The sequence below is a fragment of the Aureobasidium subglaciale genome (genome assembly GCF_000721755.1).
Source record: "Aureobasidium subglaciale EXF-2481 unplaced genomic scaffold scaffold_0, whole genome shotgun sequence".
Lineage (NCBI taxonomy): Eukaryota > Fungi > Ascomycota > Dothideomycetes > Dothideales > Saccotheciaceae > Aureobasidium > Aureobasidium subglaciale.
Window position 1 is genome coordinate 1944341 of NW_013566995.1, and position 13015 is coordinate 1957355.

Consider the following 13015-nt stretch of genomic DNA (forward strand, 5'->3'; position numbering starts at 1 on the left):
GATGTGGTCTTTTTCTTTTTTTCTTTTGTGCTTTTGATTGTATCGCAAGGGTCGAAAAGGCGTCCACTCACAACATCAATGAGTGCAGGTTGCGTTGTACGATCATGTCCTGCACGCTCTTCATCGTCTTTTCCAAGAGATTGGTGTCCGTGGCTGTCGTGCCGTGCACATAGACCTCCTTTGACGGATCGCGTACCAGGTTACGGAACTTGTCGGCAAAGAACTTCTGGCCGGCTGCCACGTCGGTGTTGCTGCCTTGGAAATCTGGGAAGTGGTCGCGAATGCGTCCGCGTCCTGTTGAGACCTTCTCCGTGAACAAATCAAGCTTGTTGAGGAAAAGCACCAGGCCTGATTTCTCAAAGTAACGACTGTTTGCGATTGACTCGAAGAGCATGAGTGCCTCGTGCATTTGGTTCTAGATTAGTGTCAGCATGTGCAGCCTCCTCTAGATGTGTGGTCGAAGCTTACTCCGTTCTTGTCTTCGACCAGGACGTGATCGAAACCGCTAATGGCCACAAGAAACAAGACGACTTGGACGTTGTCAAAGACGTGGATCCACTTCTTTCTCTCTGAGCGTTGACCACCGACATCGAACATTTTGAAGGTAAGATTGCCAGTATCAAAGACTGTCTCGCTGATACCTGTCGTCCTAAGGCGTGCACGCAGAATGTCCTGGTCTCCTGGAACATAGTTCTTCTCGAACAGTCTGCTTAGGTCGCTCATATAGCTGCAATACGTATTAGCAGAGAGCTTGTTGTCGGGGAGTAGGAAGGCTGACTATTCAAGGTTGTCGTGTAACGCGTATTCGTGACCCTTTGCGATAGCGCCCTGTACACCATCATCGTCCCACAAGTTCTTGAATGCGTGCATGCAATCCAGCGGCATGGGGTCGTCTGTTCCAATCTCTGGCTCTGAGCAGACGAGTTCCATGGACTTGATGTTCTTGGGATCTTCGAACGCGACCTCGTGCTCTTCCATTGCACCTTGGATACATTGGAAGGCGTGAATCAGGTTGTTGAAGATGGTCACCTTCCATTGTCTACGCTCGCCCTGTGAGAAGCCTTTTGTGTGAATCAGGCGCATCTGCTTCAACACAGTTGACTTGCCGCTCTCTCCCGCACCTAGAGTCGCATGTCAGCATTCCTGCTTGTCACCCGTGGTTTATGTATTCAACGCACCCAATAGTAGGATCTTGACCTCTTTCGATTGCTTCTTCTGATCCGCCTTCAACTGCTTCTCAATGTCGGCATTTTTCCTCGCCTGGGGGTCATCCTGCTTGGAGCTTCCGAAACACATGAAGCCCATTCGATCGGTGGAAACGTTGTAGTGGTATTCTCGTCGTGGCCTAGGCAGGCGGGGGCGGTATTCGGACGTCGAGTTATGGCAAACGGGAGGCTGATTGTTGGATTGTACGGAGCGGAAATTTGACACAAAGCCAAGAGATGAGTATTGGGACGACAGAAGTAGCGGGGTCTGTGTCTGAGAGCTATGATCCTTCGCCGAGCCGGTGGTCGTATAGAGCAATCTCCAATGCGACGGTGAAGCAACGAGCGAGTGGAGGTGCCGGGCGTGATAACAAGGCGATGAGTGCGGGCACAGATGTCGGGTAGGACAAGGCGGGAAGGTCGGTCAGGCAAGAAACGTGGAATCGGCAAGGGGAGAGAGAGTAAGAAATGAAGAGCGTGGTATTCCTTCGTTCTTGCGCAGCGCGCATATCAAACAGTGGGGTCTTTGCTTTGACTCAACTTGGTCCTAGCCGGCCACCATCTGTGCACTGCGGCGCCTGCCCGTTGCGTTCCATGCAAAGACCACCTGAAACGTGCTACAAAGGAAACCTTCGGCCGTCGGTCGCTGCATCGTCGACTACCTGTGCATTCGACAGTCCTATCATTGACAGCCTGTACCCAATGCCAGGCTCGTCACAGAGCTGTGGATACTGGTACCTATGTAGATGAGGTTGAATGGCGTTCCACAGTCTTCTGACTTGTCCTGAAACCCGCGTCCGAATCGGAGAAATCAATCCTACACTTTCTGCCGCGTGCAGCGTCGCACCTGCCTCGAAAGAACACCCTCCTTCCCTCCCGTCTTACACACGCCCTCTGCGTGCCTTCCACATGTGTGAGGGCTTCATTTCACTCGGCTCATGATCCTCCCGGCTCACGCGAGATTGCTCACACAGCCCTCTATTGTTCTATTGATGAACTCTGCCGACTATTGCCGTTGGACTCGCGCATAGTTCACCCGCGTGCGTTGCCTGTATTGTGGTCATCAAACCCTATATTCAAACCCTGGCCGACTCTGACAGCGGCGGCGGAACTTTCTTGGTCGAGCGCTGCGGCCATGTGCTCTTCAATAATTGCTTTTCAATGCTGCGTTCACTCCTCAGGCATGTATGCAGCCTGCAGGGAAGCAAGGGTTCCATGCATGAGCTGCACTGTAGAACGCCAAGCTCAGCCACAACAGGATCACGCAGTATTCTAGCAGTGTCGAATGCCTTCAGCAACTGCCGCTCGTGTGTTCTTACTTGATCATGCTCGACCTTGCTTGGTTGAGAGGCACACCAGAGTGTTACCTGAGCGGTCCGGCGTTTGTTCACGTTATGCTGGTCCCTGAGTCCGGCAAGCCGCCGGACTGTCGCCCCGCTACGGCGCGCCGTTCGGACCAAAGCCATCATCCTGTTCACCCGAACTGAGCCGAGGGCCCAGCTTAGAATGTTCTTCAAGGCTTCCTTTTCCCTCACCATTGCTGCAATGCACAAACGAGTCTCCACTCCCATGTGCGGTCCTCGATTACCGACGCTATCAAGCCTCAAGCCTCCGCGATTTACCGTTTACGTTAAAACAATAGCCTGAGATGATGAGTTGCTATGCATAACGGTTTCGATCCCATTGACTCGGCAAGCCTGAGTAATAGCTACTCCCGAGGTACCTGGAAAAGATACATACACATGCCAGTGTCTCAAAGGATTCAGTACGATACTCAGGGACATTGCGATTCATGAATATCCTTATACTTGACGGGCGATCATATGCCGCACTAGACGGGACAAGTAGTTGCGCAATCTATAGCCTTTGGGGATGTCTTCCTGCCACAGCATCATCGCATGCTAACATGCAAGCCACTCGATCCGGGTGTTACCAGCTCGCTAAATAGCAATATATCGTGCGTGGTCACGCCTGTCACTTCTACATGCGGTGCGTAACTCTCGACAGGCACGCTTCCCATCGGAACTTGAGCTCGGTTGCAGAAACACGTTGTTGCACCTTGAAGGAGATCAACACTATCCTGAAAGCTTTCGTTACGTGATGCTGTCTCCAAAGGTGCAAATGACTCTTGCCCATTGGGTCTAGACGGCTGTCGCGTTTCAGGTATCGCAAAAACTACGGTATTTCTGAATCGAGGAGCTCATCTTCCCACTCGGTGATACCTCGATCAGCAAGCTCGCGATTACGCTCATACCAAGAGTTGAAGTCCAGCTCCGGCATCTCCCCACCATGAAGCAGGTACCTGAGAATCGCACGATCATGAGGGTGTGCACCTTGCCCGACATCCAAGCCGTCTTCAAACAAAGCTTCGTCTCCCGAGTCTCTCGGGTAGTCTTCGTCGTGCAGTCCTTCCAGGTATATGCGTTGCAGACCGGCTTCGAAAATTTCTGGTACCTGACGCAAGACTGAGTTCCAACTGCCGGCGCTCATGTCACAATCCACAATCTCAAGACTGCGCAATGTTTTCGATTGCGTCCGCAGGAAGTTGGTCAAACTGCGTTCAGTCGCGGTACAACTCAGACGTAAAAACTCCAAGTGTGGCAACGTGGGGATTTCCAGACGGCCTATCGTGTCGTCTCCAGCATCCATGGGATGTTCTTCTAGAGCCCAGCTGCCTTCATCGTCACGACAATGGAGCTTCAGAACCTTCAAGGTCTTCGTTGCTGCTATCAGGATTGCGTGAATCTCTTGGAAGAGTTGCTTAGTTTGCCATGTCTGCGTGACGCCAGTGAGTCTGGAGGTTGAGGGTACACAGTAGCTAACATCCAACTCTAGACTTTCGAGATGCGAAAGGCCCTGGATATTGTCGTCGATAATCCTTTGAGGCAGTGTGTCTCTCGTTTCGTGTATGATTGGACTAGAGTTTGGCTCACTCGGCAGAGCATAATGCTCGCTCATGTCGAGGAATGGTTGTCCGCCCACGTTGACAAGACGCAAGTTTCCGAGAGGTGACCCATTTGTGGTTGTCGCCCGGTGCTTGACCGCAGCCAGAAGACAATCCGCGTGCTTCATATGAATGGGATACTTGAGCACATCCACAACCTGTACTTCTTCCTCGTCATCGACCTCAACAGCGTGAAGTTGCATCCAATTGTTGGGGTTAATGACGATGTCCTTCTCGATCCTACTCCAAGGAAAATGAAGATGATTGTCAGCGAATCCGTGCTTCGCATTCTCAGCGGAGACAAGATTCGGAAGACGTGACAAGGCGTCTAGAAACAAACCATTGGGGCCCCAATCGAGCTGTTGCTGCCGATACTCCTGATACTGGTTGAAGTGGTATTGTACTTGTTCGGGACCGAGAGTGTGCTTGGGCATATTGTCATACTCCTTGTACGCCGCCTGACGTAGATCCTGCCTTTCAGTCAAGATCCGCATGCGATAGTCGTACTCGTCATCCGAGGACAGCCGACTTTCCGTACGTGATGTGTCCTCAGATATGCGCTCCTACAGATCCCATCAGTATTTGGCTCTCGTGTGCCAGTGCTCGCCTAGTTTTACCTCGATATAATTCTTCGAATAAGACGACCAAGGTTCACGCATATCGATCAGACCCTCAAATGTGCCTACCCAGTCAATCTGTGGTATCACATCGCCCACAAAGACTAGACGCTTGATGCATCTTGCGATTTCTGGTTTCGATGACAACTCCACAAATCTGTCGAGGTGCGATTGGAAGAAAGCAATGCGATAAGTTCGGAATATTCGTGGATTGGTGAGACCACTGAGATATTTGCAGGTCGCTCGCAAGTTCTTGCAATCATCAAATTGGCAGTATTCGAGTATCAGGTATACAAGTTCTCGAGGCAGGGAGTCCAGCTGACCCATGACTGGAGGAATGACAATGGGGCTAGCCACGATCTTCAAGTGTGCAGCCGGAGAATCACCAGAAAGTCGTTTGAACCAATAGAAAGTGTCGTTGTCACATCCATCGTGATACGACAGCTTTGATCGTCAAGTTTGCGGTCCATGTGGAGGAGAAAGACGCGACCCCGGATTGTGTTTCTTGTTTTCTGCCAAGCAAACAGTTGGACCGACGACTAGTCAAGCCAGTAACTTTGATGGCGGCCGATCTGGACTCTGGCAGCGCCTTTTGGTGTGCTGTCTTTCATTTCCCGTCTTTGTCCTGTCTTTCTGCTTGACGCGAATACCCATATCTGCAATATCAGTAACTTATAATCATGTCGTATCCATCATCGACGCGCATCGGTGGCAGCGGTGAGTACTCGTATAGCAACTCGTCGCAAACAAGCGGAGTACTGAATTGAAGCCTCAGCTTTCAACCACCAGCAATCTGGCGACTCCGAAGCCGAGTACGATAGGTTGAGAGACCTGGCACGAAAGGAACACGGCAAACGTCAACATGCTTCAGCCGAATCTCAGAAGGCATACGCGCGTGGAGATGGAGGTGCTGCTCACGACTTGTCGCAAGAAGCCAAGACCCATGGACAAAAGGCGGACGACTACAATAGACAGGCATCTGAATACATCTTCCGCGAAAACAATGCTGTAGGCCGAGTGGATGGCGATACAATCGACCTTCATGGTAGGGATCATGTATAACCTGCATACCTAAGGCTCTCTCACTGACTTGACATGTAGGTCAGTTTGTCGAAGAGGCTGAGGAGATCTTGGAACAAAGAATCAAGTATGCAAAGAGCACCGGTCAGAACCATCTGCATGTGTAAGTAGCTCTCCAGATTCGCCGCCTTTGAGTGTCTCTAATGTTGAGTGCAGCATTGTCGGCAAAGGTAACCACTCTGTCAACCATGTTCAGAAGATCAAGCCGCGTGTAGAGCAGATCTGCCAGGAGCAAGGTCTTCAGTACCATACCGAGCAGAATGAAGGCAGAATCTACATCAACCTCACTGGTGGAGCTGCAGTTCCTCCTGCTGGATATGGTCAACCCCAGCAGTACGACCAGTCTCACCATGGAAAGCCTCAATACCAGACTGCCTACCCGCTCAGCAACCAGGGCCAGCACAGTCAGCAGGGATACCCATCTCAACAGCAGGGTTACCAGCAGAATCACCAACAGCAACAACAAGGAACCCAGCAGATGGACTACGAAGAGGAGATCAAGAAGAACCTTCCCAAGGTCATCCGCTTCCTCAAGAAGAACTGTTGTACAGTCATGTAATGCCGTCGAGCAGTTTCTGGACGTCGCATTTGCTGTGTCTCTTTTATCGTTATTTGCCTTTGCTTTCTTTTCTTCGTCGATACCCAAGGGCAGTGAGCTGAGACATGTTGGAGCTGTCGAGCTAGTCAAACCCTGAGATGGAGGCGTGGCCCCGTACCGACCGAACGAGGTTAGAACTCGGCGGCGAGGGGTAGTGATGAAGACCCGCAAGGTGCTGGTAGTTTAGGTTAATGGTTTGTAACTTTCTTTCCTCGACATCGAGCCAATTTTATCAGAAAAAATACTTGTTCGTTCCAACGCAGTCAGGATCATATCACGTGCATAGCTGACCCTATAAACGACATATAGCTGCTATGGTTATGGGTGATTCCGAGATCCCTCGTCGCCCACATACACTGTCCGATCGCGGTCACCGTCGCATCGGTCAAGAGACCACTTTCTCGGCCAACGTCGCGCGCCCTGACGCTGCATCGCATCAAGGACCTGTCAGAACACAGCAGTCTCCCCATCGCACTGTAAGCAAAGATGGAAGCTTGACCTGATAGTGTACTGACCTGGTCAGTCTATCGGTGGCTCGATCAATTCGAGCGAGTACTCGGGTGTGTCCCGCCACGTAGAAAGGGCCACTATATCTCTCTCGCGCTCTATTGAGGTACCTGCAACCCTCAGAGAACACTTGGCCCTTGTAGGGTACCCTGTCTCCCAGCATGAACAGCTTCGACTGACCTTGCTAGACCACAAGCGCGCCGGAGAAGACCACGAGGGTTACCAAGGTCTATAGGGGACTGTCTCGTATCGCTACAAAGAGTAGCACAAACCTTGCCGATCTCTCCTCGGCTACTAAGGAGAAGTTTAAGGACTTCAAGCTCACAAAGTCTAAGAGCACCTTCAATCTCCCTGGTCTGCTCCCCTCCTCTGCCCCCGACGGCAACACTCCGCCACTACCGCCCCTTCCTTCGAATATCGCTCCGCCTTCAGACAGGCGTGTTGTGTCCGCCTCTCCTGCTGAGAGTGCAAGTGCAATTCCTACCAGTGTGGAACCCCCAGCTCCCAAATCACCTTCGAGATGGACCAAGGCTCGCCGCAGTCTGGGCAAGCGAGTATCAATGTGTAAGTGTCCTCCAAAATGTGTTAGGCATGCATGTTCTGACACATATCTAAGCACACCTCAAGGGCCAGAAGCAGTGAGCCTCGACAAACCTCGTCAGGGTCCGTCACGACCTCCCGGTCGACTGGTTACCAATGCTCTTGGCAGCCCGGTAGCTCCACGCAAACGCTCCTCTCTTTCACACACACTCTCGTCTCCTCACATAACGGAGCCTGTCGTTTCCACTACTTCGTCTTACACCCAATATTCTCTTCTATACACGCTGACCATGGCCGCGTCTTCGCACCCAGACGAGGCTGGTCACAACTTCAAGCCCATCATCATTGACGCCTCTGGGACTCCCAGGTCTCCGCACACCTTTGAACCCCTCGGTCGTGCCAATTCGCCTTCGCAAAAGTCTCCTTACAACTTCAAGCCGGTCACCGTCGCCGAGTCACTTTGGCCGAGATCCCCTCGTGATCTCACACGTATGCTCAACGACGATGTTCCTTCACACAAGGCTGCTCGCGATCACATGTCTGCCGTGGTCGCTTCGTCACCCTCGATCACATCTCCTCAAGACTTCGGACGTAACATGTGGTCGGGTTCGCCCGCTCGGACTGGCCGCCCACTCACCCGGCTCGCTTCATTGCCCGCTGTCGTTCCATCTTCACCCTCTGGACGTAGACATGAGGCACTTCTGATCGGACCCGAGCGCATCTTTTCGACCGGCTCACCCGCCCAAACAGGTCGCACACTGACCCGAATCGCTTCGTGGCCTGCTGTGACCGGACCTGAGCGTGCCGGAGGTGTACCCGAGCGAAGCATGACCAAGGCCGAGTGGGTCGCTGCATTGAATCCTTATGCCAAACCATTCGATCCTCGTTCCGGCCCTATCGATCAGCGTACCGTACCTCCGACTGTCGAAGTAGCCATGCCTAACGGACTGAATGGCGACAACCCTTTCCCGCGCCCCTATGGCGGAGGCTGGCGTAACGACCCTTATCATCTCTACGATCGTGTGCCACCTTCCGTTCTCTTGATCGACCCGTACGCTCCATCCGACCTCTCGAAGCAGCCAAAGAAGAAGAAGAGCAGCCGTAACTACTATGGAGGCCGCTCGGCAGCCCAGAGAGAGTCCACCAGATATGTGCACAGCATGATCAGTGGTGCAACGCAGGAGGTCTATGAGATGACCGAGTTCTCAACTCCAGACTTCGCCACGCCGACAGTCCCTGCTGACACAGACACGAGACGCATCGTGGGCACTGCTGTCACTAGCTTGCAATCGGTCAGAAAGGATCTCAAGGTCAGGAATGTCAAAGCCCGCGATCCTGGTGGCAACACTTACCTCTACGAGCAATCTTATGTGCCTCGCTTCACCAAGCATTCTCTCCGTCCATCAAAGCGCACAGTCAGCGTTCGCAACTTCTTCAGTCGCCGTCTCTATGGTAGACCAGGCGATGGTTCCAACCTGCTCATGCCGCATGTTCCATACCCACCTGAAATTGTTATTCCTGGCGTTGACGACGTCAAGTCGCCCGAGAAGATCAAGAGTGGTAAAAAGTCGAAGGAGCATCTTTCCGACGAGGGCGAAGACAAGGATGACCGCACAAAGAGAGTTATCGCACATCTCGACAAGCAGACAAAAAAGGCCGAGAAGGCTCGCAAGGAAGTAGCAAAGGGTAAAAAGAAGGCGGTCGACAAAACCCCAACCAAAGCCGATCCCAACTACAACCACGAGTCTGCCGGTCTTGGTATTTACATGCCTCCTTCGTCCCTTACTGGTCTCGGCCCATCCATTCCCCCGGGATTTAAGCAGCACGCTCCCGCTGCTTGCGATCGCATCAAGCAGCGTGAAAAGACTGAACGCATCCAGAGAGCCGACGACGCCAAGAAGAAGCGCGAAGAAGACGAAAACAATCAACGCGTCCGCGACTGGAGCATCAAACTAGGAGCCGACAAGAAGCAAGCACGCGAAGAGCAGAAGAAGGTTGACCGTGAAAACAGAAAGGAAGAACAGCTTGCGACCGCAAAGCAAAAGACAGCGGAGTTCACACCTCCGACCGGATTGCAGAGCTGTGGAAACGAGCGCTCGGAGGTCTCAAAGGAGGAGGATGATGATGATCTGTACAGTGTCTCGCCACCTCGCATCCGCACCCCCAAGCGCTACAGGGACTACCAGTTCGAGGAAGCTGAACAGCTCGTCACGCCCAAGTCTCCTCAACAAATGCAATACGAAGCCGACAGAGCCGCTGGTCTGATCACTCCCAAGACTCCCAGAACGCCTACCATGCCATGTGTAAAGGAGGAACACGGTGATGAAGATGAGGACCATGCTGCCGACTTGCCTCACAGCATCAAGGGCTACCTTTGAGCAATGAGCTGCTCTGCTTTGACGATGTGGCACGACTGTGTCGCTCCTTCTTCCATCACACTTTTTAATTTTGGGTATTTTTGGCGTTGGTGGTGTTTACATCGGAGTGCTTTAGATTCATTTGCTCTTTGGGAAAGGTCTTGTTTTTGCTTTCGTCTCTAGTTAATGCATAAAATCACAAAAAGGAAAACTGTATTGAGTAAAAGTTGTTTCCAGAACTACGTGCATGCGTAGCATCACTACATCACTATCAACGTCCATCGATCGACTGCTATAAGAAAGTGAGCGTGAAGATCACCACCACCAACCACACCGCAAAAGCATGAGCCACACAACAAATCACTATACTCTTCACCCACCAAAAAGAGCAAAAAACCAGAGCCTCGCTCCCATGGAAAAACCCCTCACTCAAATTCCTTGATCAAAGTCACCAAGATATCGGTCGTCTGGCTGCCATTCAGCTACTTAGGACGTACACAGCGGAATCCTGTGAGGGAGTTTTATTGAACGCCCGAATCGTGAGTGGTTAAGCCGCTTCTTTCCAACTTAACGATGTTCTTCCCTTCTTCTGCCATTGTGGCCCCCTTGCTCTTTGTCACTCCCATGGCTACCCTCGTTGACACAACTTACTCAACTGTCCTCTCGTTCGACATGATGGACATAGACCACAGCTTTACGCCTCATGGTATCAAACACAAGCTCAACGACCTCTACATGAGCGTCGACACTGCTCCTTCAAAGTGCGCCAAACTTGAACCCGTCACACTCAACACTGCCGATCAAGCTACCTCCAAGACGTACGAAAAGCACATCATGCGCGACTGGCTCGATCTGCTTCACCTGACTCCTGCAAACCATGTCCACCTCGTCGACTCATGCAGAGAGTTCGCCATGGAGAGCATCTTCTACCGCTCCAACCACAATTCCTACTCTTTCGATTTTGCTCTGCTACAACACAGCGCTGGAACTGCCGTCACCGCCGTCAGCAAGTCACCATCGCAAGATCAAAACATACACATCTTCCAAAGAGTGGACTGTCAGATCATCCATAACACCTTCGGACTGCGCCACAAGAAGACTATGCCTCGAGCCATATCCAGAATCAATGCCGTCGACATGGACTTCCACATCACACAAGCAGCACCGGCCCCTGCTGCCTCCCTCGACCACGACATCAATATGATTGTCATTGCTCCCGCCCCTGAGTCCATCCCCCCAGCAAATGGACCTTGCTACCCCATAAGCCTCTCTAGTCTATGAGCAAGAGAACAGCCCTGTCATGCCTGCTTCGTCGACCCTCCATACTACTCACCTCGGACCTGCCATGAGCACTCCCACAACTGCCACTCAATCACCTACCTGCAGCGCTACTTCATCGTCAGCTTCGGCATTCATCGACAGCATCTGGTCGGAGATGTCAACAGAATCTTCTTCTCCCTCTTCAACAAGCACTATCCCTGTGCCTCCATCTCCTTCTGCCCCAATCATATGCAGCTCGGTGCCCTAGTCGAGCCCTGCCACCACAGAATTCGTCAGCAACTTCAATCACTCTCCTACACCGTCCTATCTTTCGGAGCGCATAGACAGCTTCGAAGGCCTCATGAACCTCTCTGGTGACCTGAACGAGACACCAGCACTCAGATACCTCGATGAGGCCATGAAATACCGCAACAAGCGCCGCAGAGCCATCAACAAACTCTACAAGCTTGATTCCGTGACTCTGAGAGTCATCAAAGCTGATGGATTCCTCAAGGCTCGTCATGAGAGCAAGCTCAAGGCCAGAAACATTCCCGAGTTTACAGCCGAGGAGGTCAACGATTTTCACGACGATATGATCTCCATCATCAGATACGACAAAAACCAGAACAAAGGCGATGATATCGTGAGGGCTTTCAATAAGGCCATTGTCGATGACCCAATCGCTGAGGGAGAAGCGTTCATTGCTTTTGCTGAGGAAGAAGGCCTCGTCGCTTTCGAAGCCGAAGACGAGCAGAGCGATACCGAGGTCGACGACGGCGATGATGAAGCCGAGGCCAGCGCTGAGGAGGCCACTGTGACCCCTGACGGTATGGAGTAGACTGAGGCTCTCGCTCATGTCGACGGAGACTTGCTCTTCGTTCTCGACACCGTGCCAAATCTGGCTACTACGCAGCAATTCACTAAACTGCCGATCTCCTCGATCATTGAGAGTCGCACCGATAAAACTGCCGCTTAGGAGCCCCCAATGCAAGATTCCAGCAAGACCCTTGACAAAGAGATCCTTTCCTTCAATTTCAATCTCTACGAAGGCTTTGACATTGCTGCCAGCGTTCAGCTCCGCGCAGAGCGTCTCGCAGCAAAGAAGGTCACCCTACCCGCCAATGTCGCTGCCCTGTTCAGTGTCTCGGCTGAACCTGCATCAGAATCGACCAACGCAACTCCCTCTTCCCCTGAGCCCAGCGTCGAAGACCTGCCAGACTTCGAGGAGTAGTCTGTCAACAACAGCTCCACTCAGGAAACAAGGACGCTGCTTCCTCTGGACTATTCCAGTCTCGACGACACCACACACGCCGGAAACAATCAAACGACAAAAACGACAAAAACAACAAGAAAATCACAAACAACAAACACCAAAGAAAATGGAAAGCCAAAGCCACCAGAAGATCGAGATGCAACAAACAAACGACACAACGACACAACGACATCAATGATGAGAAGAAGTTTGAGATGAAGGAACGCATGCATGGCAAGGAGTTTTGGGAGTCATGAGAGGGGTTTTTCTTCAGGTGGATCGGGGGAATTCATTGTGTTTTCTGTTTCTGGTTCTGTCCCTGGGACCATGAATGAGGTGGAAGAAAGTAAAGCAAGGCAACCAGGAGTATGAAAGAACGAGAGGGAACGCACTTTCGGGCTGTCTGGTAAGCTGATCAAGGACTCGCTGATGGACGTCTTCATTGCATCAAAATTGGGGACAGCAAAATTACAAACAACGACCGCACAATCAACATGATTTCTCTTGAATGTGAATGCGAATGTGATGATTGTGATGACTGTAACAAAGGAATGTGAGATATCTCTGTAGTCTCTGCCATTTTTCACCATCCTTGTTGCAAAGACGCCAAGCAATCGGCGTTCACCAACGTCAGTTCCTTCATCTCTTGACATTA

At 51.8% G+C, this 13015-nt stretch overlaps 7 protein-coding genes across 7 annotated transcripts; 3 read left to right on the forward strand and 4 right to left on the reverse strand.

The window, feature by feature from the left end:
* Positions 1-67: 67 nt before the first annotated feature.
* AUEXF2481DRAFT_45606 (uncharacterized protein) lies at positions 68-1296 on the reverse strand (the record flags this gene model as incomplete). The annotated part of the gene is made up of 4 exons (XM_013493898.1): positions 68-415; positions 469-727; positions 779-1121; positions 1179-1296. The coding sequence occupies 4 exons, from the start codon at positions 1294-1296 to the stop codon at positions 68-70; spliced, it is 1068 nt and encodes a 355-aa protein (XP_013349352.1).
* Positions 1297-2118: 822 nt separating this feature from the next.
* Positions 2119-3078, reverse strand: AUEXF2481DRAFT_162808 (uncharacterized protein). The gene has a single exon (XM_013493899.1). It carries the CDS (start codon positions 2774-2776, stop codon positions 2282-2284), a length of 495 nt encoding a protein of 164 aa, XP_013349353.1. The 5' UTR covers positions 2777-3078; the 3' UTR covers positions 2119-2281.
* Positions 3079-3380: 302 nt separating this feature from the next.
* AUEXF2481DRAFT_25135 (uncharacterized protein) lies at positions 3381-5093 on the reverse strand (the record flags this gene model as incomplete). Its single annotated transcript, XM_013493900.1, has 2 exons — positions 3381-4712; positions 4767-5093. 2 exons carry the CDS (start codon positions 5091-5093, stop codon positions 3381-3383), a joined length of 1659 nt encoding a protein of 552 aa, XP_013349354.1.
* A 353-nt stretch (positions 5094-5446) lies between these two features.
* Positions 5447-9869, forward strand: AUEXF2481DRAFT_25136 (uncharacterized protein; the record flags this gene model as incomplete). The annotated part of the gene is made up of 9 exons (XM_013493901.1): positions 5447-5483; positions 5542-5811; positions 5868-5949; positions 6003-6363; positions 6398-6497; positions 6754-6920; positions 6968-7057; positions 7140-7515; positions 7579-9869. The coding sequence occupies 9 exons, from the start codon at positions 5447-5449 to the stop codon at positions 9867-9869; spliced, it is 3774 nt and encodes a 1257-aa protein (XP_013349355.1).
* A 552-nt stretch (positions 9870-10421) lies between these two features.
* Positions 10422-11129, forward strand: AUEXF2481DRAFT_745 (uncharacterized protein; the record flags this gene model as incomplete). The annotated part of the gene is made up of 1 exon (XM_013493805.1): positions 10422-11129. The coding sequence occupies one exon, from the start codon at positions 10422-10424 to the stop codon at positions 11127-11129; it is 708 nt and encodes a 235-aa protein (XP_013349259.1).
* A 63-nt stretch (positions 11130-11192) lies between these two features.
* AUEXF2481DRAFT_163556 (uncharacterized protein) lies at positions 11193-12287 on the reverse strand. The gene is made up of 2 exons (XM_013493902.1): positions 11292-12287; positions 11193-11236 (listed from the first exon to the last, which is right to left on the reverse strand). The coding sequence occupies exon 1, from the start codon at positions 11962-11964 to the stop codon at positions 11311-11313; it is 654 nt and encodes a 217-aa protein (XP_013349356.1). The 5' UTR covers positions 11965-12287; the 3' UTR covers positions 11193-11236; positions 11292-11310.
* Positions 11547-12704, forward strand: AUEXF2481DRAFT_163482 (uncharacterized protein). Its single transcript, XM_013493903.1, has one exon. The coding sequence runs from the start codon at positions 11963-11965 to the stop codon at positions 12557-12559; it is 597 nt and encodes a 198-aa protein (XP_013349357.1). The 5' UTR covers positions 11547-11962; the 3' UTR covers positions 12560-12704.
* The last annotated feature ends 311 nt before the right edge of the window (positions 12705-13015 follow it).

What these genes read in the sequence shown, in the direction of transcription:
- AUEXF2481DRAFT_162808 (XM_013493899.1), bottom strand. Translation starts at nt 2,776, where the DNA reads ATGGGAGTGGAGACTCGTTTGTGCATTGCAGCAATGGTGAGGGAAAAG.
- AUEXF2481DRAFT_163482 (XM_013493903.1), top strand. Translation starts at nt 11,963, where the DNA reads ATGTCGACGGAGACTTGCTCTTCGTTCTCGACACCGTGCCAAATCTGG.
- AUEXF2481DRAFT_163556 (XM_013493902.1), bottom strand. Translation starts at nt 11,964, where the DNA reads ATGAGCGAGAGCCTCAGTCTACTCCATACCGTCAGGGGTCACAGTGGC.